This window comes from Rousettus aegyptiacus, unplaced genomic scaffold (assembly GCF_014176215.1).
Source record: "Rousettus aegyptiacus isolate mRouAeg1 unplaced genomic scaffold, mRouAeg1.p scaffold_m13_p_3, whole genome shotgun sequence".
Lineage (NCBI taxonomy): Eukaryota > Metazoa > Chordata > Mammalia > Chiroptera > Pteropodidae > Rousettus > Rousettus aegyptiacus.
The window spans coordinates 10,750,447-10,778,032 of record NW_023416306.1 but is presented as its reverse complement, the minus strand read 5'-3'; the positions used below and the strand labels follow the sequence as shown (position 1 = coordinate 10,778,032).

General features: G+C 48.1%; 1 protein-coding gene and 1 long non-coding RNA gene across 10 annotated transcripts in view; one reads left to right on the top strand and one right to left on the bottom strand.

Annotated features, from left to right (window-relative positions):
- The window catches only part of TTLL11 (tubulin tyrosine ligase like 11), a 211,464-nt gene that overhangs the window by 102,826 nt on the left and 81,052 nt on the right, over positions 1-27,586 (bottom strand). For 4 of the 7 annotated variants that reach the window (XM_036238397.1, XM_016155919.2, XM_036238398.1 and 1 more), the window contains 3 exons: positions 26,063-26,638; positions 14,446-14,541; positions 13,553-13,668 (listed from right to left, as the gene is read on the bottom strand). In XM_036238397.1, the coding sequence (XP_036094290.1) occupies positions 13,553-13,668; positions 14,446-14,541; positions 26,063-26,638 (788 nt within the window). Of the gene's footprint in view, positions 1-13,552; positions 13,669-14,445; positions 19,860-26,062; positions 26,639-27,586 lie in introns of those variants that run through there. The other 3 variants (XR_004956197.1, XR_004956198.1, XM_036238400.1) reach the window with 2 other exon arrangements.
- Positions 7,507-25,961, top strand: LOC118614961. 3 transcript variants are annotated; one of them, XR_004956199.1, is made up of 6 exons: positions 7,507-7,587; positions 8,622-8,796; positions 13,576-13,677; positions 19,079-19,171; positions 24,847-24,998; positions 25,699-25,961. It is a non-coding gene; the product is annotated as an uncharacterized LOC118614961 (long non-coding RNA). The 3 variants fall into 3 exon arrangements; XR_004956201.1 differs by lacking the exon at positions 19,079-19,171; XR_004956200.1 differs by lacking the exons at positions 24,847-24,998; positions 25,699-25,961 and adding an exon at positions 20,142-20,218.

Here is a 27,586-nt window from a genome sequence, read left to right as displayed (position 1 = left end):
GGGAAAAAGTTCCCTGAAGAAAAACATCCCTGCAACATCCGGTGAGCAGAAGATGCTGAAATCTGAAGCGGTTCAGAACTACGGCGAAATTTGGGAGTGAAATACAATTTGCCTATTGTTCCATTTTAAAATATTCATGCGGCAAGCAAGCATCCCCATTTTCGGTAATTAAACGGCTAAAATCTGCAACCTGATATATTTACTGATCATGAATGCTGCATTCCTGGAAGGACCGAAGTTCAAATTAGCAGCCCCACACGCTGTCGCGTTACAGCAGAAAACCAAACGGATGAGACAGAAATGTTGCTGTTGCCTAGGGAAAAAATTTTCCCCACCACTTGTTCTGCTGTGGAGAAAGGCTGAGAGAAAATTAAGGATGCGTCTAGGACTTCTGCAAACCGCTGGAAGAGGACGCGGTGATGGAAAAACATGCAAACTTTCCCCTCATTAGCAAAATTGTTTTGAGGGTTTGATTGTGCCTTAAAGATTAGATTTTTACAATCATTTAATATTTCACTTGTCTTAAGAAACCCGCACAGAAAGGTAGGGAAAGGAAACAGATTAATAAAAATATGAATTTATGAAGCGGCCCTGTTTCACTTTTTCAGCTCTGTGACCCCATGCAGTATACGTGACCCCTGTGGGCAGAGTTCTATGACACTGGGCGTCTTTGTTCTCCGTTATTGGCAAACCGTCTCCAGTGGCCTGCTTCGCCGGGGCGTCGGCCATCTCTTTGGCGTAAGAATGAGTCCTACTGACAACCCAAGCGAGAGCACAGTGCCAAACCCCCACAGGGGCTCAGAGGTCAAGTCCTCTGGTGGTCTGGGACAGATGTAAGGACAGGCGGCTGGCAGGCAGGTGGTTCGCGAAGTGTCGTGTTTGTGCCCGGACCAGCAGCATCTGCATCACCTGGGGCCCTGTTAGACATGCTAGTGAATCAGGACTCCAGGGCGGAACTCAGCGATCTGGGCTTTAACAACGCCCCATGCCTCCCCTCCCAGGTGATCCCGTGTTAGCAACAACCCACTAAGGTCTGGGAGCTTCCCATCTACAGCCTTCATGGCCTCATCCCTCTGGCCCTGCTCAGCTGCATCCAAGGACTTTGCCTCCGTCCAGCCCAGGGCCTGTGCTAGCCTCAGCCAGGAGGACGTTAGCAGACACCAAAGGGGATCTAGGGTGGTCTTGCTGACTCAAAGACAGAGTCTGATGCCAGCGGTGCCATCCCAGCCACCATGCTGGCTATTCTGCTCAGGCTGCAGTTCCATCCGAAACTCCAGGCTACACTGCTGAGGCCATGTCCTTGCCGCTCTCTCCCTCACCCCGCCCCGGCCCCAGCCCCACTCCCGGGGGAAGCGCTTGTGTTCTCAGCTCTCCCTGAAACTGGCTGGATACCCAGAGTCAGGAGCCTCCTTCTGCCACAGCCCAGGGACTCTTAGCGCAGTGCCCGGCCCGTAGAGTCCCTCCACTGCCGTGGAAATAAGAACCCTGATTATGATTGAGCTGCTGGTCTTGTCCAACCCGTCCCGACTCCCCTTTCCTCTTCCCCTGTTTCTTGGTTTTGCCCTTTCCTGTGAGCCTGCCACTGAGGCCCCAGAACGGCTCTCGGCCCAGCACCCAATGATAACTAAGCAGCACCACTTAAGAACCCTGCAGAAAATACTGCACTTAGACCTGGCAACTGGGCACTGCCCTAGGCTCTGCATTTGAGAGGGTCCTGCTTCAGCCCAACCCTGGCCGCTCCCTGTCTGTGGGGCAAGGAGTCCTCTAGGCCGAGGAGATATACCCGCATGGGGGCCGTGCCCCATGCCCTCCAGACACCGGCTCCAGGTATGCAGGACCCTGGAAGTGCCCTCCTCAGTGGCCGGAGTCCACCCTCCCAAGAGCGACTGGTGCTTCTGAGGGGTGGTGTGCACCAGGCTTGGGTGTGCTGCCGAGTGCGTATGGAGTTGGGAGAGGGGGAGGGGCTGGCAGGAGGCTGGGACTGCGATGTGTATGGTTTCTCAGGCCCCACAAACGTTAGGAGCAGGCCTGCACGCAAACTAGTGACCACTAAACCAGATGACAGATGTCATGTCCCTAGTAGGAACTCGAGAGATACTTGTGGAGTGAGAGTACCCAGAGATGTGCTGTGGCCCCGAGTCGGTCCTCACAACTAACTCACTGTTATCCCACCAAGCGGATGAGAAAACCGGGGCTCCGAAAGGTTAGGTGACTGGCCCAGGATCCCAGGACCAGGAACCGAACCGAGGTCTGTGATCCCAGAGCTGGCGCTCCTTCCTGATGTGCGGCCATTTAGTCTCGGCCTGAATATTTCCAGCCACGTGGAACTCACTGCTCCTTTGACCCAACCTTCAATATTTCAGGCAATGTAAGGTTGGGTTTTTTTTTTGGTTCCTTCTTTCCTTGAGCGTAAACCTCTCTGCAAATTTCTGCCATGTGTCCTTGTTCTGCTCACTGGGGCTGTGGAGCGCTTGTTCCCACCCCCGCATAGCAATCTTTGAAGCTATGGTTGTAAACGTCCCCTGGGGTCCTTTCCTCCCCTTCGGCCTTTCCGTGCAGCAGAGGATCCCGGTGCCGCTTCCCGATCTGGCCTAAGAGGAAAGATTCCAGTCCATGAGCCTCGCAGCACCTCGAAGGGGTCGGGGCGTGCCAAAACATGGCCCACCGGAGGCCTCGGCTAGTAGGTCTGCACGCACAGGTAAACGTCCCCATCACCGGCAAACCCCTCCCCTACAACCGCAACGTCTCTCCGAGTCCCGGTTTCCTTGCCTGTAAAATGGGATTAAGGACTCGCACCTGCCTATTTTGCATGGCTGGGTGAGGATTATTTTATGTCAGATCACTGGCTTGGAAATGACTGTGTGAACTGCAGAACACGGCACAGGTATGGGGGTGGGGATGGGGGTGACGATAAGGAGCAGAAGAGGAGGGCGATTGGGGAAAGCCCTGCCCCCCGCCCCGAAGCGGGTGCTGTAGAGAAACCCTCTCTGCCTGCCTCACGAGCTTAGTTCCTCCGCCACCCGTCCTGCCAGGCACGAGGCCAAGTGCTTGTGAAGGGTACCAAGGCACCTGCCCAACTCCAAAAGCCTAAAAGTAAATTAAGACAACACGGTGATCTGCGAAAGGGGCCTTGAAGACAGGAGGGTTCTGTGGCCGGCAACTGAGCCAGCGAGCAGGGCAAGCCCCGTGAGCGTGCTGCCGCAGAGTAAATGCTGGGAACGGTTAAAGAACGTGCCAGAAAGAGGGGCAGATCAGGGTCTGAAGCCAGACATCCAGTCCCTTCTCACCCCACTTCACCAGTTGCCCCTAAATCACTCGGTGACAGTGTCTGGTCTGCCCACGTGGATGCCTGGGTCTAATCTGGAGAACACTTATTCTCATAACGGGCCCCATGCCCTCATGCATCCCCGATGGCCTATGTACCCAGCCACCTAGTAGTACACCTGGAAGTCTCATGACCCTGCCTCATGCCCCCACAAAGCTACTGCTTCGCCAGGCCTCCCGGGCTCCCCGGTACCAACAGCTGCTACACCCACCGGCCTCTTTCCAGACGCCTCTTCCACCCCCGCCCCTCACATCCAATGCATTCTCAAGTCTTATCCCTCATGCTCCTCGAAGCCTCCTGAAGGCAACGCTCTCTCCATCCCTGCCACTGCCTGTCAAAACTCTTTGCTGCCCCTGCACCCGCCCTTTCCTCTCTGCACTTTGGTTTTTACGCTGCGGCAGCCAAAGCGATCTTTTCAAAAACACAAATCTCGCCGTGGTGCCCCGCTGTTTAAAACTCGTCCGTGGCTTTTAGGATGAAAAGCCCAATGCTTGGCCTGGCCCAGTAGATCCCGCGGCATCTGACACCCTCCCTGCTTATTCACTGCCAGGCTGGAATGCTTTATTTTACATGTAAAATCGTGATACATTGCACATTCAGAACAGCGTCAAAAACGGAAGCACACATTTAAAGAATAACTCTAATACTTATGCAGCCAGCGCCCGGGTTAAAAAAGAGAGCACAGTCAGGATCTCGACCGTCCCTCTGTGCCCCTGGCATGTCACAGCTCCCCCTCCTTATTTGGGTCCAGAAGTTGCCATCTTAAACTCTCTGATCAATCCTTATTCTTTGCTTTGCTTCATATTTTTGCCACTTAGAGTTACATCCGTACGAAACAAAGTTTTGTGTGGCCTGTTTGGGATTTTATTTCATTGGAACCACACTGGAGAGCTTCTCCTGTGATTCGCTGCTTTGGCTCCACGTTCACATCAGTGGACAGAGCTATAGTTCGTGCATTTCCATGATCACACAGTAGTTCCAGTGAGTGAATAGCCGTGATGAGCACATTTTTCTGTCAGTGGACAGTTGGATTGATTCCACCTCGGAGCTTTCATGAGCCACGCAGCTAGAGTTCTTTCTGTGCTTCGAGAGCCTCCTGTTCTGTCCTGCCTTGCGGTTCTCATGGGTACTTGTTTTCTCTGCCTAGGCCCCTCTCACTGCCTCCATCCTGCTCACCTTGCCGATGGTGCTCCCTTGCATCCTGCGCCTCACGGAGACTCAGAGTCTCGCCTGACCCAGCCACCAGGCTGGGGCCCACACATAGCACTCATTCATTCCTTTGTGCATGCACGAGGTGCCATGGAGGCACGGACAGTCTGGAGGAAGAAAGCCATCCTCCTTAAGAGAATGAAGACATCCACTTTGACAGGAAGTACACAGGTCGAAAAACCAGCTCCACGGCTGGACGAGGAGGGCTGCGGATTCCCGCGCGTGATGCGAGCACCAGCGGAGGATGAGCATGGAGGCGGATCACCCCACTCTGCGCTGGTCGGACTCTGCCCTTTCCCACCCCTCACATTAGCTTCTGTGATGACAATTGCCGGGGTTCTTATGCCACCTTAAAGCGAAGGAAAAAATTAAAAAATGAGTCAAAAGAAAGGGAAAGAAAGCAGCTGGAGAATATTGCCCACCATTCGGTGTAATAACCAAGAGCTTTCGGATGATTACTAAGACTGGCTTTAATTTTGATCTTTCATTTCTTTTAATCTAGCAGATAATTAGAGGGAAATCAAACTAATCCTCACAGCCAAAGATTAACCTGTCGCTGCTCGAGTTCCCCTCCCATTTACTTTACCACTTCCTGCTTCATACCTTTTTGCTTTAAAAAAAAAAAAAAAAAAAAAAAAGATGCCAGGTTACATATATCATTTGATTTATTTAAATTCATCCAGGTTGGACAGTTCCCATAACAATACTCTCTTGGGAATAAGCACCATTCCCCCTTCCTCCAATTTAAGAATTTCTCATTGCTTTGGAGGTTTAAAAACACCCAACCGCAAACTCCCTTTTATGGATGAAGAAAGCAAAGTACGGAGAAAAGAGGAAACTGTACCATTTCTGGCTGTGATGGCAGTGCCAGGATTCACTCCGAAGCACGTGACTCGAGGGCCCCTACGCTGTCCCACTCTGCCCATTAAACACCTGAGTGGACCTCCAGCCCTGCCTCCTCGGGGGCTCTTGCCATCGTGAGACGACATTCAAAATTGCACACAGAGCTTGAAGTGCAAGATGCCGGAAGTAAACTAAACATTCACCAATAAGGGAGGCACACTCTGGCCCAGCCACTGATGAAAATGATGTTTACAGAGTTGTTAATAAAAAGGGGGAAATTACTGTCACATAAAATGGAGGAAAATAAAAACAGCATACAAAAATTATGTAGCTAGCATGGCCTCACTCTAAAACAATATCGACAGAGGAAAATTTTACTATTTTTATGAACTAAAAGTTCATATAGATTAACTTTAGCGGTTGAATTTGAGGGAGGCTTTTATTTCATGCTACACGCTTTTCAGTCTCTTCCAATTTTTGTACAATAAGTACATATGACTCTTATACAAGGAAAAATGTAATAAGCAGCACGTAGCAAAAAAGAGCATCCCTCCTCTTCACCCCCAAAGCACCCGACTAGAAGCACAGTTGGCAGTCCTGGCCTGCCATGGACTGCCCCCCAACTCTGGTAACCCCGTCCCAGCTTCCTGCCTCCATCCTTCCTCCCCCAAACCTACTTACCTCACCAAACCAAGCCCCAGCAAAAGCAAACCCCAACCTCCTCCAAAAGACAGCCTGCTTACCACTCCAGGCCAGCTCTCAGGTTGAATCATATAAGATGCCATTCTTACAGCTCCTAGACCAGTCTTATACTGGTGATATCATATGGTCTGACCTCCTCCTTGGCTCACTCTGCCTTCTTCTGAACTTTCAGGGTGTTCCCAGCCTGGGATGCACACCGGACATGAATGATTTTCTACCCGCTACTTTTCTCTTTTGTCTCATGTGTGTTTTATTCATTCTGGTTTTGAAAGTTATTGAAAATGAAGTGACCACCTACCTAGCCACAAAGCTTCTTCCCAGGGGATAATCAATCACCCACAGGCATCTACTCATGTTCGGTGCTTAGACAAAGAGATGAGTTTCTGTCCCAAAGTTTAAACTGAAGGTGGGAACCCAAGCAGGTAAGGATGATGTTTACACACATCTCTCTGGTAGACTAAATACTTTCACATCCATTCTCTCTCAAGGCAAGAGCTACACAGACCCGGCCCGAAATCTCCATCTGTTGCTTGTAAGTGATATGGTCTTGGACACATCACTCAACCTCTCCAAATCTCAGTGTCCTCAACTGTAAGACAGAGTAGTAACAGCGCCTGCTGCATTTGGCTGCCGTGAGGCCAAAACAGGAATAAATGAAATCACCGCTGGGTCATGCACAGTAAGTGCTCAAGAAGCAGTTCCTTATGAAAGAGGCAGAGTTGCAACTACTTTCCCTGCACTCCCACTTTTTTCTGATGAGGAAACCAGGCTCAGCAAAGTACAGTGACTAAACCGAGGCCGCGTAGAACAGGTACTGAAACCTTGGTCTCCTGATCCCAGAGCACACTGCCTCCTTCCAAAAAGCCAACGCTCCTGATTGGAAAGCACGCGGACACTTAGGCCTCACTACAACAACGCGTAAGGAAATATCCAAATGCGTTTGCTGCCCCATCACTACCTGGGATGACTCTGGACGGGCCCATGCAGAATTCCTTCCTGCCGCTTCCCCATGATAATGACTGACTGGACATATGCTTGGCTACTCTCTCACCTGCTCCCTGCACAGGCAAGAGGGAGAGGGCCTGCCCGCCAGCAGTGGGGTGGGGGGCGGGCAAGGGAGACAGAGGGAGGCATGCTCAGCTCCTATCTAACGGTCTCTGAAATGACACTCGCGTCAGCTCAGGAAATTCCACCTTCCCCATAAGATTCGGAAGTGATTCCTGCCCCAAAAACTTCATGCAAAAGAGTCTTTTACTAGTTACGTCTGCCTTAATGCTTCAACATTTTCAAATGGAAGAGAGTTGTCTGGTTTTATTTCTTGCACAGAACACGATGCACTTATCATTAGTCATTTCCTGTCTGTTCCTACTTAAAAATGCATGCACACTTTTCTAGTCTGCTGACTGCCATGTGAAATGTGAGACCTTGCGAGGCATACGGGGCACAGCGGAGCCACGACACCCCAACCTTGGACAAATTGCTTCAACTTCCTGCAGCCTCTGATGATGGTAGGAGCGCCGGGTTCTTAACTCTTTGAAAACATCATGACATTTCTGGCCTTTTCTCCAGGAAAAACACACAAATACACAAAGTTTGTGTTGTTCCTGGGCTCACGGACACCCGTAAAGCCTTTGTGTACTCCAGATTGAAAACGAGCTCTGGTTTCCTTAGCCTGACATTCGAGGCATCGCCTCTGACCTCGGGGTCTCCACCCACCTCCCCAGAAGCCCCTCCCTCCCCTACGCTAACCCACTTCGTGCACCAGCCTCTCCGGCTGAATTAAACTCCTTACGTTTCTTCCCACAGAGCCCTGTGTCTTTGCTCCCTCTTCGGGGATGTCCATCCGTCCATCACGGTGTTTCAAATCCTATTCATCTCAGCTCAGGTGCCACCTCCTCCTTGTCATTTTTTTTTTTTAACTCCTCAGGGAATAATCTTTTCCTACATTTTCCTCTCTTGGCACTGTGTCTTTATGCATGAGGCACTTCGCACTTTCCACCTTATAGATATTTATGTGGGGGTCTTGCCTCCCTTACTGGCCTGTAAGCTAATTCACTTCCGTGGTCTCCCAAGCACACAGTAGGTGCTCAATAAACTCTAAAAAAATCAATGTCCATTTCTCTAACCTACATATGGTATAAATGGAATGCAAAGGAATATGCAAATGTTTATCTCTCTGTGACCCAGACTCCTAATTTACGTGAAATCTTCAAAAGTGCTTGGGGTCAGTGGGTGCTGGTCTTTGGGGTCTTGCCACAAAGGAATCCTTAGGAATCAACGAAACCCAAGAATTTCAATAAAATGTCAGCCATGCACACATGGACATGCCCTTCGGCAGGAGAGTTGAATGATTTCCAGAAGAATACTCTCTGATGAGAAAGATAATGTTCTACATTTATGAAGGCACATTTAATCTAGATAATTTAGGAACCTCTCTTCCCTAGTGTTGAGGAGATGTCAGTAGCAGGTACTGCTGATTTCAGGGGCAGGGGTGTGGGCTTGGAGGACCTCTGATTAATGTGTTTTCAATATTCCTCTTCAGGACTTGACAGAGTTACACTCCTCGGATGAGAAGGATCTGAAATAAAACAATGGATGGAGGAACATTTCTGGTGGAGGAAGCAACCCCCAGCCCTGGAACTGAGCCACCGAGAGATTCCTTGATCTCTGTTCTCTTAGAATGTTTCTCCTCTCCTAATTCCGTGCTTGGAGTCAAGGTAAGAAGTGCAGCCTGAGCTCTCAGCGAAGCCGTCAGAAGACAAACCTCTCTGAATTAGAGCGAAAGCTGCCCTGGTAGGCTGACTCCTGCCTGCGTACCAGACCCCGTTGTTATGGCAATAGGAGGTAAAGGAAACTGGGAGAGGATGGTGAAATGTTGCTGTGGGCAGAGGGGCTTCTGTGCCTTATATAAGGCATGTTCCAAACATACACTTTTGAATAAGAGGCAAGCAGGCTACATGCCAGCTCTAGGGTACTGTGTGGCATATGACATCAAGACAATTCCCTCACCGTCCTCCGAGCCTGTCTCTGGCTTCATTGTTATTACTCTGGGGGCCTAACGGGTTATGATTCCCAACAAGAAAGGAATCTGGTTACCGGAAATATCTACATTCAGGAAAAGGAGAAAAACAGGAGCAAAATGGCTCTCCCACGGGTAAACTGAGCTCCTCGAAATTAATCCATTGTTTTTAAAAATAATCAGGAAAGGCAATTTATTCACTTCTGCTTCTGACAGAATCTTTAAAGAAGATAGAATTAAGCTGCCCACACCTCTTGAGAAAAAGGAAACATTTCTGTTGATTTTCCTGATATTTTCCCGAATTGAGGTAGAAGCAGGGGACCAGCCCGGAGACACAGTGTCCGGTCTCTGCGCTGCCTCGAGCCAGCTCTGTGATCCGGCGCAGAGACACCTGACCTTCATCTTAGTTTCGTGTCGGATGATTCAGCGCCATTTTACACACAGTTCAATTAGGCTGCCACAGAAGGTAGTGACCGATGTGCCGCCATCAGCGTAACTTTAAAGCCTGACTGACCACTGGGTGACTCTAAGAACAGGAATTTGTCTGACGCGCTCAGGTGTCATGAGGCTCTATCACATGGGTCATTTCATACGATGACCACGACAATCCAGTCACAGAGATACTTTGATCCCCATTTCAAAGACAAGATCAGAGAACAAAGCCACTAGGCCAAGCTCAGAGAGCAATGATCAGAAATTGAGGACGTCACCCCCGATCTGACTGGTGCCAAGGGTCCTTCTCAATCCTAATAGTCTGTGTTTCTATCGATATAATGAGGGCGTTGGATTAAACCGAGGGTTTTAAAAACTTTTTGTAGCAGAGGAGATCCTTTCCCCTCAAATGAAATCTATTATAAAATGCCAAAATATAACACAGATCATTGCAGTTCCCTCTTGGTTGAAAAAAGGGATGGTTTCCACCCAAACAAATGTCCACAAAGTGACAAATGGATAATAAACGTGGTATATCCATATAATGAAATATTATTTGGCCATAAAAGTGAATTAAGTACTGATCCACGCTACAGCGCGGGTGAACATCAAAAACATTATGCTACGACGTGAAAGAAGCCACGCACAAAAGACTGCGTATTGTATGAGTCTATTCATATGAAGTGTCCGGAATAGGTCAGCTCAAAGACAGAAAGCAAGTTGGTGTAGGGGGGGATTTGGGGAGTGACTGCTTGACACGTGTAGGGTTTCCTTCCGGGGTGACAAAACGTTTGGAACTACGTAAGGGTGATGGTTGCACAACGTTGCAGATGTGCTAAATGCCACCGAACCGTACACTTTTAAGTGGCTAATTTTGTATTATGTGAATTTTACTTCCATTTAGCTCTGTGTATGGATATATGACGGTTCCAGAGCCCTAATCCATTGGCCTCCCCCTTCCCATGTCCCTAAGTGCCACCAAAGAACCCTGGAATGAGAATCGATCGTCACTAGATATTACAACATGTGATCACGCATAGTTCCAAATAGTTCCCATATGATAGCTATTTTATTCCTTCAGGGGCCAAAGGTGTTTTCTCCTAACCCAACAAACAAATGTGCCTGGGCCAATGACGTCTTGCTACTTAGAAACAGGACTTCCCATTGGCGACCAGCTTCAAGGGCAATTCTAGTCCGCAGTGATCTAGCAGCTTCAATTTTAGGATATGTCGTTGGTTTTAAACTCAAAATTCTACTTTAAGTATGCCAGGAAAAATAATGGTAACCGAACGCTATTTTTTGTTCGTTTGTTTGTTTGTTTCGCATTTTAGTAGATGGTTTTATTGTTCAGTAGTAAACTAAGCATTTTTAAGTACCTACTATATAATAAAAATTTTTCATGTTGTTTCATTTAATGTTATTATACCCATTTTATAGAAAAAGATACCGAGGTGCAAAATAGCTTTGCAATATCCCCAAGGTCAGGACTTGAATCTCAGTCTCTCCAGCTTAAGACTTTTTCAACTATGCCAGATGGGTATCAGCAGAGTCGCAAGCTCCTCTCTCCAAAGGCATGAGACTGATTTCAGTCCCACCACAAAACTGGCCCCGGCCTGCAGGCCTCTGTTTACCACTTCAGTGATCTGGCTGACAAACTCTACTCAAGAAGGAGCTGAAGGGAAAGGCTAGCATACCATTTGTTTTAAAAGGTTTAGGTCAGATCCTGTACAAATGCAAGAAACTCTCACTTCTAAAGGTAACTTCCATCCGATAAGTCTATGCGACACCATTTTCTGCAGGTGGAATGACACGGTCTCAGATTTGGACATGTATGACTCAGCACTGAAACGTCGCATTTTCTGTGGGCACAAATATGGTGCTTTCCCCAAATTATTCTGAAACATTTCTACACAAAGGAGTTGAAAATAATTCGGCCTTTTTCTCTGTGTGATGAAGTTATCAAAAAGATAATAATAACCTGTTATATATAAATGCACTTTACAAATTATAAAGTGCTTTCATGGACAATTATTGCTGAGTTTAAAAACAAAGGTGACATTAAAAGAAAATACCAGTAATGGCATTTAGCTATTAACATATCCCCTTAATATTGTCGGTAAGGAAAGGGTGAGATGAAAGGGTTTTTATATTAGAATTGAAGTCAGGTTCTCAAAGTTCTACTTGTTCCTGGTTATCAATTTAAAAAAAAAAAGTCGACGCTTTTTAAATTAAAGATAAGGTGCTGCTACTTACAATTTAATAAGTTGTAAATGCCTTTCCTATCCTTCCCAACAGTCCTGTGCCCCATTGCTATTAAATTTTAGATCTGCAGCTCATGTGGATTATACAGACTACCAGGAGTACATAAAGACAGCAAGAATAAGAAAAGAAAAAAAAAAAAGCAAATTATGTTTTGATACCATTTAGTATGGAAATACAGTGAGATCCTTACATCTTTTTATGTTTTTTGGTGGCAGACCTTAAGGGCTCAAGCCACACGATGGCCTTTGGTCTCGTTCCCACCAAAGTAATCAGAACGCTAATGCGCCAAGGTCATCCTAAAAGAGCTGTACCACCGCGCTGTACGGGCACGGATAGCCACCAAAATCTCCCCAGAGATTAGTCTCTCAAAATCTAATCTCTACGGTGAGATCGATAACCATTAGGGAGTAGTAGATTTTTGAGGAATGAGTTATATTGCAGTTAATCTGACCAAGCTGCATCAATCCACTGCTTTTTCCTTAGTGTTGACTAAAGCAAGCGGCTGCCTGCACATAGATAGAGGTGTACACTATCCGGCTGCCGTGGTGTTTGAGCTGCTCTAAGGATTTGCCAGACCTGAACTGCCATCACTTTGACACTCTAATGGGTGGAAGCCGCATCTGGCGGGATAAGTCCCTACGAACCACCAGTGAATGTTCTCAGCCGAGTCTTGCCAGGAATGACAATCCGTGCCTCACAGAGTGGAGAACTCAGCAGAGCGGGTGCCGTCCAGCCTGAACTCGGAGTATGACTCCTTCAGAGTGGCATTTCCTACAGGGCAGTGGTGCTCAGCCTTGGCTGCATAGTAGCATCACTTAGGGAACCTAAAAATGGCCAGGCTTCCAGCCCAGGGGGTGAGGGGTCCCAGTAGAGGACCTGAAAAGCATCACCTCCTGAGGGAAGTCAGCATGTCTCTCAGTCTTAAACCATAGCGGACAAGAGCTTTACTCATCGGGAGCATTTGGTTCATTCTGATTTGTCCAGGGTATGAGAAATGTTATTTAAAATGTTCATCTTTGATTTTTCAGCGTAAAAGCAACACAAGGATATTTACTCAACCCTTAACTTGTGAGAGCTAGGAATTTGGTTTTTAAAAAAATCCCCAGGTGAAACGTCATTGATTTTAGGGGTGATTCCGTGGAGGGAGGGATGGGGCGCACACCCCAATCGACATCCTAGTGTGACGTCCACTGGGCGGGTGGTACTAAGGGGAACTAGAATTGCTGGAAATATTATATTTGAACCACCAGAAGTTCATTAAACTGGCTCTGCAAATGTTGAAACAAAAAGCTTATATTGCAAGAGGGTAAATATCACAAAGGAAATAAAAGAGAAGCAGTCCTTACCACGTCCATGACCTGCGGCCCTCTCCTTCATTTTGCTTTAGTCTCTCCCTGTTTAAGGATTCAAAGAGGTGCACCATGCGCCCACCGACGGGCGAGAGGAGACCCCGTCCCTAGGGGACAGTGGGTTTTTAGAAGAGACTTTCCAGATTCAGATAACAACCAGCTGGAAATTCATCAGCTGAACCCCAAATGTCAGGTTCATGTATAGGCTCCATCTCCTGATTGAGTCGCTATATTGAGAGGCTGATATTCATAAATGAAAATACGATTTATTAGGTTGTTTAATATATAAATCTCACTTGTGATGTTAACACATTTCAAGAATTTAACTTACCTGTGTAGGACACGGGCAGCAGAGTTGATAAAAAATAAAGATAAGTATAAAAATAAGTAAATATAAAAAAAAATACTTACTGGCTCTCTCTTTTCTTCTTAAGCGGGTCCATGAGGCGCAGTGTGTCTCTGATGACGGCCACTTTCACTTCTTCATCAACAAGGCTGGGAACGTTTTCAAACACCCCTGGAGAAAGCTTGAATGGGTAAGAATTCCATGTTACAGAAGAGAGATTCAGGGATTCAGGGCCAAGTGACTATCAGTATCCGATCTTCCCACTAGTTTCGGTGGTTGTACCGTTAGACTTTGCTTACGTTAATCTAGAGATGAGGATATTTTAAAGGCTCCCTGTATACTACCTTAAAAATGTCAGTTTCCTTTTACAAATCAAGAAATTACATGAAGAGAAAAAATAGTACTGGTTTTCTGATTATCAAAATTATACATACTCATTGTAGAAAATTTGGAAAAAAGGAGGTAAGAACTATGAAAAATCCACAAAATCCCCTTAAAACCCATTATTAGTATTTGGTGTATTTCCTTCCAGTCTTTTTTATGCTTTTTTTTTTTCCAAGGGGGGGAAATATAACCACTGTTAAATGTACTATTTATCTTAGTGATTCAAGCATGTCGACATGGCTAAATCATATTCATAGAATTTCAATTAGTTCATCTCCCGAGGCTAACTAATTAGTTCATGTCAAAACTGATGGAAAGGCTCAGCTGCTTCTATATTTGCAGATCGCAAAAAAAATTGGAAGAACAGCATGCCGGGAAATTACCATAGGTCAGATGGGTCTTATATTAATAGACTATGTTCAGAGCTCACCAAAACTGAAATTACTTAGACTTGAACAGAACTTTGCTGTGCAAATTTAGGGGTGTCGAATCTCGTTTAGCCAAGTGAAAAACCCGAGAGCAGAAACATTCAGTTGGATGGCAACAGAGTCAATGAGATACTCAAAACACTTACTTCTTGCTCATGTTCGATTCTCATGCTGGGGTTTGCATTAACTTCAAGTAGTATAGGCTTCAGATTTTTCATTAGAAGAATGTCAAAGCCTAAAATCTGGGCAGGATAAACATAATTCAGAATTACTCCTTCTAGCTACAATTTCTTTTTAGGAGCTGAGGATGCTATTAGGGTCAGGAAAGTGAAAATAAAAATTCAAATGTGGTCCCCAACCTGGGCCTCGACCCTGGCCTCTCCTGTCCACAGCCCCTGTTCCTCTGGGCATACTTGTCAGGCCAAATGGACAGCAGAAAGTGTTAAAGAGGCCTCGATAATGGGATGAGTTCCCACAGTGCATTTCAGCACTACCGTATCATCTGAAGTGCTATAAGATGATGACCTCTTTCTTCTTTAACAGGGTTTTTATTATGTTAAGGATCGGTAGTAGCCCATCAATTTCTCCCTCTCCATTCACTCTCCTCTCATAAGTTGTCTCTTAGCTAGATCTCTGAAAACCCGATGCTACCCTTCTTAACCTTGGGTGTACATCAGTGTCACATAAGGACCCCTTGCAAAACCACTGCTCATCCTCAACTCACATCTATGAGTCAGACTCTTTCAGAGTGGAACTCAGGCAAATGTATTGTGAATAACAAATCCCCCGGGGTGATTCTGATATACCCTCTTAGCTACGGAGAAGGGAATATTTATTAAGAACCTACTAGGCACCAATTATTCATAATCCCATTTAACCCTCGAGACAGTGCATTTGAAGTGGAGATTATGTTCTCCATTTTAGACAGGCAGAAACTGAGTATGAGAAAGGCCAGTGGAGTTCCCTAAGACCATCTAGCCGGGATGTGAGATCCAGCTAGTCCAAGCTGGATTCCACACCCAAGCAGGACAGGCGACAAAATTTGTGGGACCCAGTGCAAAATGAAAATGCAAAGCCCCTTGTTCAAAAAGTATTAACAGTGTCATAATAGTGGTGGCGGAGCACCAACCCAGGCATGGAGGCCTTTAGAACATCGGGCACTGGGACCGTACAGACCACGTGCCCACGAAGCCGGCTCACGCCCAAAGCCAAATCAAACACCGTTTGTTGAACGCCTGCTCTCGAAGCCAGCGGGCTGCCTCAGGTGAGGCTTTCTCTTCTTCTGGACTCACAAGTCCTCGGCCACCCGTGCGCCTCATTCCCTCTGCCTGAGACTACGCCTCGCCTCGATGATCCCTCCTCCTCCTCGAGATGGCAGGGCCTAATTAGATTCTGACTCAGACAACTCTGAGGCTGTCAGATTCTTGAGAAGACTCTCATTTTCTCCATAGGAGGTAATAAGGTAGAAAGCTTCTACCATAACCGATATAATCCTAAAGTTTCAAAAAATAAGGTGGAGAATAAAGAAGAGAAGATATAACTGTAGCCCCTCTGTGGTGGACTCAAGTAGAAAAGATGAGAGGAAGTCCATTTACTTGTCTCTATAGAATGTGCGTTAGTTAAATGATAATTATTAAACTGTAGCTTCATCCTTATTAATGAGATCAGAGCCTAAATGGCCATTTGGGGGGATAATTCAAGACAAGGTTATTCTTCAAATAAGGGCAATAAGGATGAGAAATTGGGAAAAGTCATCTTCGCTCTATTTTTCTTTCTCTGATCATGAAAAGGAAGGAATGGAAATTCAGTAGAAAATGTCACATGTATTATAGAGCCGCTTAATAATATATGACACGTGGATATGAGTGATGAGGCCTTTAAGAGACTCCGGTGACATCATCAGTCCAACTTCGGACCTGGCCTGAGACACGTGATGTTGATGAGGCTACAGAGAACGGTGGGCTGCAGGGCCAACGTTCATCGTCCTTAGTCATCGGTGCTTGCTTTTTGCTACAATCCTATGATTTTGGACTTCTCCCTGCTCAGCCTTGTAGAGTCCCCCACGTTCAGCTCACCATGGTTTTGTAAAGGTGACGCTACAGGAAAGCTGCAGAGGTGGGTGGAGAAACCTCATCAGCCACGTCGACCTGCACCCGCCAGTGGCGTATTTTCCAGAACCTAAACTTTGTGCCTGTAGTTGACTATGCTGGATCTTGCACAGGGATGCTCTGGAGTTAGAAAGACTTGGGCTGTGGTCCCAGCTCAGTCTCTCATACCAGCTAAATGACTCTAGGTTCGGTGCTCAGCCTCTGAGCCTCATGTCCCAATCTAAAAAAAGGGAGCTCACGAAGGCTACCTTGAAGGGTAATTATCATAGAAGCAAAAAGCACCTAGGATCATGTTCATCATATAGGAGGTACTCAGTGTACACTGGCTCCCTTCCCAGTTTCCTACTAATCTCACCAACAAGAAATGGCATTTGTGGCTTCGAAGTCCAGGGGAGCTCATTTCAAACCTTAGTTTTGCCTTTAACTTATATACCTACAGGCCAGTTACTTAGCAGCCCTAAGCCCCAGTTTCCTCATCTGTAAAATGGGAATAAGAATAGTCCTTACCTTATTAGTTCATTCATTCATAAAATATTTATTGAAATGTAGCCTTTTTCCTGGCACTATTCTAGCTTCTGGAAATACAGTGGTGAACTAGACAAAGTCCCTGCCCTCATGGAGCTTACAATCTAGTAGGGGAGCCGGAATCAAATAAAGATAATGTGATGGAAAACACTTTGTACAGTATCTGAAACATAGTAGTTCATGAAGGTCAACTTTATTATATTTTTTCACAAGTTCAAAGAAATACAAATGTTTTTCTTTTCAAAAGTTCAGTAAAATATGTAGCACCAGTGGACCTCCATTACCAATCACGGGACTGGGAGGCGTTTAGAGTTGCCGTTGTCATAAAATCCAAGAATGACAGAGCTGGTAGAAAATCAGGAATTTACTTGGTTCAGTGTTTTTCAAAATGGGGTTCTTGTCTAGAAAAGCACTGCAGAGGCCAGATCAGATCAACTTTTACCTCCTTTACATATTGGGGTTCCCAGGGAGAAAACTTTTATATATTTTTTAAACGAGTCCAGGGGAGCTCATTTCAAACCTTAGTTTTGCCTTTAACTTATATACCTACAGGTCAGTTACTTAGCAGCTAGTCTAGTCTAACACCCACTTTATGTAGACCAGAAACCTGCAACTTAGAAAGAGGAAAACCCCTCTCCATTCTGGTTGCAGAGCAGGAATTGTCAAACAGAGAGAGAGAGAGAGAGAGAGAGAGAGAGAGAGAGAGAGAGAGAGAGAGAGAGAGAGAGAGAGAGAGACCTTTTCAATCATGTGACGCTCAGCCCTCCTCCAAGTAATTCAATCAGCAATTATGTGTTGTGTGCCTCCTAGTTGAGGGTGCCATGGAGATTCAAAGATATCTGTTCTTTATCCCTGACTTCTAGAAGCTTCCAAAACAAGCTGGGGAGACCAGGGCCATGAGCCATTAATTGTAAATTCACACAAAGGCTCCAAGCTACATTCCAATGAGCAGGGATAGTCTCTTGAGTTCCAGAATTACACGACTCTCTGCATCCACGGTACGCCCAAGTGGGAGGCCCCAGGCTCCCCAAATTCAACACGTCCAAGCTCGCCGCCTGTGGCTGGCAGCCCCTAGCATGATCTCCATGGTGTCCTCCCCTCCTGCTGTCCATGCCCTTGTGTAATGCCCTCTGCCTGAGCATCGGCTACACCTAGTGACTTCTTTCTAACAAACAGGGCAGAAATGATGGGATGCCACTTCCAATATTAGGTAATAAAAAGACCGTGGCTTCCACCTTGGGATACAGTCTCTTATTCTCTCACTCGCTCATTTTAAAAGACGCCAGCCTCCTTGTGAGCTGCCCAAAGGAGAGGCCCAGGTGGGATGATAGTCAGGGGGACATGAGGCCTGCCAAGTCATGTGAGTGACCCTGGACCAGGATCTTTCCCCAGGCAAGCCTTGGGATGACTTCGGTTCTGGCCCACACATTCATTGCAGCCTTATGAAAGACTTTGAGCCAGAGGCAGGCAGCTAAGCCTGGATTCCTGACCCACAGAAACTGGGAGATAATAAATATTTGTTCGTTTAAGCTGCCATGTTTGGGGATAATTTGTAATACAGCAAAAGATAATTAGCAAGTCATCTTGCTCTAAAGGCTACTTTGCCTCCAGTATTCCTTATCCATCCAATCACACAAGCCAAAACTTCCTCCTTCATCCTTTACATCTACCTGCATGACAGCTCCTGTGCGCTCTACCTCCAAAGAACTGGCTAGATCTGGCCCAACCTCAGCGCCCCTAGTCTGGATCAGGTCTCCGCCATCTTGCACCTGGACGACTTCCACAGCTTCCGCATTCACCTCCTCGCTCGCAGCCTCACCCCTCATCTGGCCCAAGGGGCTGCGACAGTATTTTTGTGAAACACAGATGGAACATTAACACTCCTCTGCCTAAGATCCCCGTCTGTGAAATGAAGCCCAAGTCCCGCAGCACGTCCTGCAAATTCCTCTGTGACCTGGCGTCTGTCTCACACTCCACTTCCATTTCCTCCCACTCGCGACTGCACGTCTCGGGTTCCAACCGTACTGAACCGTTATCAGGTCTAGGATGCTTTATTCCTCTCTGTCTTTATACGATTTTGCCTGGAAGACAATTTTATTTACCCAATATTTAATGAGCACCTACTAACTACCTAGTACTGTCCTAGGCGCTGGGGACAAGGCAGTGTACGAGACATGCTGCCTCCTGAGCTTACATTTTAGAGGAGGGAGACCACATGCAAGTTAATAAGCGAAGCAAGGTAAGAACATTGAGCGTGATACAGTGGGTGGAAGGGAGGGAGGGGTTACTGGTTTAGACAGGATGATCGGGGAAGGCTTTTCTAAGGAGGTGACATTTGTCGCCCCGTGGTCTTCTGGATTGCACAATTTCCAATGAAAACTTTCTGGTTATTCTTTGTTCCTCTGAAAATAATGTGTGTTGTCTCTCCAGCTGCTTTTAAGATTTTCTTATCATCGCTGGTTTTCCATGGTTTGATTATGATAAGCTTCGATGTGTGCATGTGTGTGTATGTGTGTGTATCCTACTTTGAGTTTATTAAGCTTCTCAAATTGTGGGTTTATAGCTTTTGCCAAATTTGGAAAATTGCGGCCTTTCTTCAAATTTTTTCCTGTATCTCCTCTGCTCAAGGAACTCCAATTACGCATACGTTAGACCACCTCGTATTGTACCATAGGTCACTGACGGTCTGTTCATCCACTTTCCCTGTCATTTTCCTTTTTCTGTTTCACTTTGGATGGATTCTATTGCTAGGTCGTCAAGTTCACTGATTATTGCTTCTGCAGTGTAATCTGCTGTAATTCCATCCAGTGAAATTTTCATTTCAGGTATTGTATTTCCTTCTCTAGAAGTTCCACTTGATTCTTTTTAATAGCTTCCATTTCTCTCTTCATTAAGTTCATATTTCCTTTTAAAATTTTGCGCACAGTTATATAGTTCAGCCCCCCCGCCCCGCCCTTTTCGGCATTCTGCCGGTGGAATTCCAGCCACCTGCGCATTCTCAAACTCGCTGAGGTCACAGGGATGTTTAGGTTTCACCTCCCAGTGCCCATGTTCCAGAAACTGCCCGACAGGAAGCCGAGGCAACCATAAGACTCCCCTTCAGTATTCTCCTTCTCTTCCTCAGGGATCACAGTGCCGAGCTATCTGTTATTCAAAGTCCGAAAAACATTTATTTCATGTATCTTTTCTGGTATTATACTTGCTTGCAGAAGGAGGCTAAGTGCCATCTTGATTACTCCATCATGACCAGAAGCCAAAGTCTCAGGAGGTGACATTCGAACGGGGACTGAATGAAGTGACCAAATAAGTCATTTGAAGATCTAAGTAAAAGCATTCCAGGCCGAGGGAACGGCAGCAAGAACAAAGGCCACTTTTGAAGAACGGCAAGGGGCAAGCAAGAGGGGGAGAGCAGTGTGAGATGAGGTCAGACAGAAGACAATGGACAGATCGTGCAGCACCTTGTAGGCCACGGGAAGGAGCCAGGATTTTAAGTGCAATGAGAAAGCCGCTGGAGAGTGTGAGCAAGGGAAGTAATTTGATCTGACATGTTTTAAAAGAGCCACTTTGGCTACAGTGAGGAAAAAATAGGCTATAAACAGCAAGAGTGGAAATAGGGACATCAATTAGGAGGCCACTGCGGGGGGACAGATACCACTGATGGCTGCCTGGGCTGGGAGACGGCAGTGGCGCCGGTTAGAAGTGGTTACATTTAGGACGTGCTTTAACGTCTGTTTTCAAGAGTTGCTTATGGATTGGATGTAGGAAGGAGGAAAAAAAATTTTTTTTTAAAAAAAAAAGGATGAGTCAGGTTTTTGGTATGACGGACTGAATGCTGTTCGCTTACTGAAAACAGGAAAGACAACGAAAGAATAGGTTTAGGAGGAAAATCGAGAGTTTGACTTTGGACATGTCAAGTGGAAGATACCCACTAGAAATCCAAGTAGAAAGATAAGTGGGCGGTTGGAATATCCCAGTCTGGAGCTCAAAGAGAGGTCGAGGCTGGAAATACAAATTTAGGAGTCAATGACTCACAGCTGAGACTTAAAGCCGTGGGGCCAGATGAGAGCATTTAGGGAGTGAGGCGGGTAGCAGGAGAGCTTTCCGAGAACTGAGTCCTGGGCATGTCCAGCACCGCCGAGGCTACGGAGGGACTGAGAAGCGGCGTCCGGGGATGTAGGAGGGAAACCCGGAGCTTGTGGTGTCTCGCTCACCTTTTCCTGCTTGCCAAATTCTTCATGCCTTGAGCTTCATTTAAGCACCTCTTCGTCTGGGACGCCTTCCCCGACTGGGTCAGGTGAAGCCGGTTGCTCCCTTTTCTGTCCCCCCCTGACGTCCTGCATACGCCGTCTTACAGCACTGATTACAAGGAATTCTCATCCCCATGTGTGGGTCTTCCCCGCTCAACTGTGCACCTCTCAGGGACAGGGACTGTGTCTTATCCGTAGCCACATGCCCCACAGTCAGCTTGGAGTTCGCCTCAGCGGGTGCCCAGGGAATGCATTAGAGTCCAAAGGAAGAAGAAAGCCGAAATATCAGAAGTGGCCCAAGTTATGTCCAAGAGACAAGAATTGGCTCCATTTGGCAGGCCCATGGGGCTCGGGGCGGGTACAGGGCAGGGAGGCTGGAGCCAGGTTGGGAGGCGACCAATGCCAGGCTCAGGACGTGGTTCTCAAACCTTGTTCCTGGGAACACTGGCATTCCATTATGTTTAAAATATGACCATTTCATAGATTCCTGTAACTTCAAGGCACTTCCTCATGGACAAGTTCAAGAACTGTTGTTACAAATAACAAACCATATAACAACAACGACAAAAAACCCTAACATTTATTACATGATCACTGTGCTCAGCACTGTGTCCAAAATTCCATATGGTTTTCTCTCATTTGATCTTGAAACAAAGATCAGTGAGGTAGATACAAATATCATCTCTATTTGCAGACAAGGAAAATGAAGTCTAGAGAGGTAAACTGGCCAAGCTCACCAGCTAGAGTTGCTGGGAGGAGGAGCTGGGGTTAGCTCAAAGCCAGGGCGTCTGAGAATGAAACCCAAGCCTCACACGACCACTGGGCTGCTTGTCCGCCTCCATCCTATGGGTGTCTGGGGCTGAATGGGGAGGAGGAGGTTAAAGAACAATGAAGAAAGAGGAGAAGCATCTTAACGATTCGGGGAAGGTGTCTCTTCCAGACATTTGGGGAAAGGGTCCTGGTCAAGGAGAGAATTAGACATGGGACTAGAGGAAGACAGAGACCAAGCAATGGAACTGGAATGAATGTTATTTAAAGCTGAGCTGGGAAACTTTCCTCTGTATGTGCATTTCTGCCACATGAATCATCTACACCCAGACGGACCTCACTGTCTAAGCCAAGGTCACACGGCTGCCCTCAAGAAGACTGATGTGAGGCTATGTTGTTGGGGGCTGCCTAGGCAATGACAGAGAGAAAGGCCAAAATGACCGGGTAGCCACGTTCCTCGGCAAGAGATTATAGGAAACCTGCCCACAGTCTGGGCCTTGCCAGCAGTTGCTATGGGCCATCACAATTTCCCAAGCAGTTATTGTGGGTATGAGGGGAAAGGGGTCATGGTCACGTGTTCGTGATAAGTGTAATTTTGTTGTTTAGGGTTTATGTCCTGGAATGCTGGCATCTGGGCCAGGCCCAGGCTACAAGCAAAAAGGAGCTTCGTAGCAAAGAAATAATCCATTACATATGTGCAGAATATTACAGTTTGCAAAGCCCTTCATAAACTTTATCTCATGTGAGTTCAAGAACCCTGTGGGATGGGTGAAGAAACTGAGGCACGGAAAAATTAAGTGACTTGTGCGAGAACCATACATTGTCCCTATGTCTTTTGGTTCCAAGTTAGTTCAGGTGTTTGAGACGCAACCTCACAAGTGCTTTAACAAGTGACAAGAACAGAGAAGGCAGGAGGGGCCTCCAAGGAGGAAAGGATAATATTTTCTCAGTCATGGTGCATCTGAAATGTATGGTGAAACACATTTCAAGCCTCGAACACCTCCTACCCTGTCAAAGCGTTTTCGCCTACACTACTTCGCAAGCTCCTCAGAAGGCAGAAAAAAAGAAAAAAAAACAGAGGCTCAGGGTGGTGATGAAACTTGCCCAAGGTCACACAGCTCTGCAGGAAGAGACCCTTGCACTTACTTCTAGCGCCGAGCTCCTCCCCTGACCCCAGGCCTGGAAGCATTTAGTGCGGTCAGGCAATGGAAATGGTCACAGGGCCGTGGTTCCATTCGCCAGGCATGATCTGTCCAAACCAGAGGCTGCCTCCCTGTCTGCCCTGCAGGCCCCCACAGCTGGGCCCGGTTCCACCCCGATGGCTGCCCCAGGCAGCCTGTCCGTAACAAGACAACCGCCCTGGCCCTCCACCCTACGCCCTCACTGTGCCAGGGCGCCGTGGCTGGGCCATGCGCGCCAGGCCTACGTGAGACCCCTGGAATAGCTGTCACTGTCAAACAGATGTGACCACACTGTCCCCCGGAGTGACCCCTGGATGCCCCCACGTTGCAGTTGTCTCCTTCACCCTAACCTTTCGCTGTCTCGGGCCAGGGCCTGTCTTCTCTGGTCCTACCTCTGGGTTCTGCTCACTTCCCCCTTCCAATGCCTTTAGCTGCACACCTGGTGGCTGAGCTGGACATCCTACCTGTGACCCAAAACATGGGGTCCGAGTGCTTAAGGACAGGTTTCTGGATGACGATTAGCCCCTCCTGGCACTATCCTTCCCCGAATTCCCCTCCAAAGGGTCCTGCCCGCCTGCCTGGAGACCCTGATGGCTGGTGCCCAGCCCCCCGGGTAGCCGCCCGGAATTTGGGGCCGCACCTCAGTACCTGCCTCCTCTCTGCTGCCCCCTGCCTCCCTCCCCATCCCGCACAGTACGGTTACTCCCCTGCCACAGTCTTAGATAAAGGAGCAGACACAACCCCCAAAATGGATCAACGAATTGTGCATGTTTACCACAGAGGATACAGCAGTGCCAGTGAAACCATCCTGACACTGCCGACCCGCATGAACCCGTGGTGGAAAAGAATGTTGCAGAAGTCGACACACTTTACAACTGTGTTTTTATAAAGCCCCGAAAACAAGCAGAAGAAAACAATGTATTGTTTAGGGATACATTCATGGGTAATAGAAGTATTTTTAAAGCAAAGAAACGATAAACATAACATTCAGGAAAATGGTTGCCTGGCAGGGAGGGGGGGGAATGGGACTGGAGCGGCTCAGTGATGGGGCCCTGAGGCGGGGAGGGGGGCTTGGGATGGTTCCTTTGTTGTTCTGCTTCACAGCTTACACATATGTTCCAGGCATTCTTTTTTTAGTATACAACTGCTATGAAATAATTTTAAAGATCAGATGCTGAGGGTCCCAGAGGTACCCCGTCATATCGCCTCCTTCCCATTCTGCTTTCTCTGGTAGCAGGAAGCTGTGAGCCTCCTGAGTGCCTGGACTCCATGTCCTGCCACCCCAACCCCCCTGCGCAGCCGAACGACCCGGAAGAATGCTCTACGCGCATTCGCATGGCCTTCCCGCCCGTGCTCTGGCTCGCTACACTGTACCCTGAGCCCTGTCCCATCATGCCACTGAAAACAAGTACCGCTGAAGTCAGGAAGCACAGGGACATTTTCAGATGGGGCCTCGTGTGGCATCTCAGCAGCACTGGCGAGGCTGCTCCCGCCTGCTGCTGCTCCAAGTACGTCTTCCTGGGCGGTAGGGCGTCTGCCTTCCTGACATCCCTCCTACGTCTCGGTCTGCTTCTTCTTGGCCTCCTCTGCGGGGTCCCCCTGTTCCGCTGTCTCTTACTTACATGGCTGAGACCTTCTCAGGCCTCGTCTCTCTCCACAGCCCCTCGTGGCTTCCTTCACCATCCGAACACTGATGAGTTCCTGATCTTTCTCTGCAGCCCAGACTTTTCACTCCTCAACTCCAAGCCCAAAGGTCCAGCTGCCTGCTCAACCTTCCCACATGGCTGTCACACGGGCATACCGAAGACATGTCCAAGTCCAACTCCTGACCGTCTTCCGCAAGCCTGGTCCCCTGCCCGTGGCTTCTAAGGTACCTAAGCCACCTGCCACTCGGTCTCGGTCCTTCCTCCCTCACTGCCACTCTCCACTCTCTCCCAGCCCCATCCAATGACCAAGTCCAGCCATTCTCCCTCCTCGCTGGCCCTCGCTCCTCCTCTCCCCATCTCCACCATGCCAGCAGCATCTCTTGCCAGTACGAAAGCGACTGGCTCACTAGTCACCTCCCCGATTCCAGCCTCGCCTCGATCTGTCCCCTCCCTGCAGCTGGTCTGTTCTCTGTAACATGCAAATCTGAGTTCATCGGTCCCCCGCTGACATCCTCGAGCGGCCCTCACTGCCCTTGTCTCGGGGAGTTGGCCCTCACCTACCTCTCCCACCTCATCTCCCCTCATCTCCCTTCCAACCCCTGCCTCCAGAACCCCCTCCAACTGCACTGAACCTCCTTTGGTTCCCCAAATGATTCATGTTTTCCTCTTCCAAGGGTTGCAAACATGCCTCCCCTTAAAACACCTTGTCTCCCCCACCTTGCCCAGTCTTGCCTGCTTCCTTTAACTCTTAAGGGTCCAAGTTACCTGTCACTTCTTCCAGGAAGCCTTCCCAGACCACCTTTACTTCCACCCGGAAGACATTAGATGGCGCCACAATCTCACAGTACCCAGGATATTTCCTGCCCCTCTAATCACTTGTGACACTTCACACTAATTACTTTTTAAATCATTTGTCTCTCGCAGGGACCTGACTTCCGGTCTCGGCAGGACCTCGGACAGTGCCTGGCCCCCACCTTAAGCAGGCGGTAAAAACTGCCGCAAGGGGGGATGAAGACATGAAGGCGGGCACCGCGCTTCCCATATGCTGTCTCATCCTCAGAGGGAGGTCCTATTAATTTCGTTTTACAGATGAGAAGAGGGAAGTCACTTACCTCAAATCGCACAGCTAGCAAATAGAAAGCTGCAAGTGGGATCCCGCGTTAACGCCAAAACCCACACGAGCACCCGCCCCTCCTCACCTCTGGCCGGCCCGCCCCCACCCGCCGTCCCGCACAAGGCTCCTTCGAGACTGAGAACTCGGGCTGGGGGTGGGGACGGGCGACGCTACCTGGAAGCACGTGGGCCCCGGCCTCCCTGCGGGGATGTCCGACTGGTAGAAAACTTTGAGCTCCGGCGTCAGGGCGATGACGGTCTTAATCACCAAGGAGATGATGTCAGACCAGACCTTCTTGATGTCAACGCCTTTGGAAGACAACCTACAAAGGATGCTAGAAAAAGTCCTTTTGCTGCCTGTGCTAGTGCTGTCCGAGTGGACGAAGTTGCTGCTGTGGATGTTCAGCGAGTAGTTGGTCAGGTGCATGAAGACGTGGTGCAGGTTCTTGGAGCTGGGCTCCTGGTATGGCTCCGTGCAGAACCTAGAGAGTCCGTCTTTGGCTATGTAAATCTCTAAGGGGTCTAAGGACTTCAGTAAGACGTACAGACGAATATCAAACTTGAGCTTGTCGATAAGGAGAGGTTTGCACATGTATTCCTGGACCACCGCCGGCCTGCTCTGGAGGGTGCCTGCCAGGCGGATGTCACTGGGGTCTTTAATGAGGTAGATTCCGTCACCCTGACAACCACCATCAGGCTTCACAATAAAAGTGGGCTTCCAGGAGGGGTCGCCATCTTTCACCATTCGAACCTGGGGTGGGGGGGCAAGAAAAGAAGGGTTAGTGTTATGTTATTTTCCTCTCTGGCCCCCCAAGGACGTTGGCAAATGCTTGGTGAATGAATGACAAAATGAGCCGTATCTGTGTGAGCACTCACTGAGCACCTGCTGGGAGAAGACACTGTACCCAGTACTGAGACAGTGACCTAAGGACAGACCTCAGTCCTCCAGTGGGGAGATGGAGAGAGAGCACAGTGAATTTACAGGCACGAGACCTGGGTTCGAATCCCAGGTCTGTGCTGGTTATTAGCCGTAACCCTGAGCAAGTCATGTAAACTGATGACGACGGTGATGATGACCTAGGACTATTTGTGAGTGCCTACTAGGTGCCAGGCACTAGAGTAGGCCCTTGTCACGAGTTATCGCATCTGACCCTCTCAGACAACACGGCGGTTCTCTCTGTTCATCACAAAGGAAACGGAGAAGGTGCGGCAGTTGTTAAGAGCGCAGTGTCAGGCTGCCCGGCCTCAAACCCTGGCGCTGCCACTTACTGTGTGACCCCGGGCAAGTTACTTAAGTTATCTGTGCCTTCCTCATCTGCAAAATAGGAGGAAGATTATTCTGAGGATTGATGAGGTAATAACTGCGAAGGGCTGAGCCCCAGAGCCTGGCACATGCAAGGCCGCCATCAAGCCTCTCTGTTGCTGTTTTTCAGGGATGGCGCAGCTTGTGGGCTAAGTCGGGGCAGAACTGGGGTTGGACTCTAGGTCATGGATATAACATGCACCTTCCCCTGGACTGACAGGCCTCGGTTTCCACGTCTCAATAACAGGGCTGTAAAACCAACCCTCACCGGGCCATCGTAAGGAAGGAAGACATAAATTAACATGTGCAAGGGCCAAGCACAGAGCCAGTACACTGAAAGTGTTCGTTTTATCATCTGTGTCTCTCATAAGGTTCAGCTAGCAGATCTCACCGACC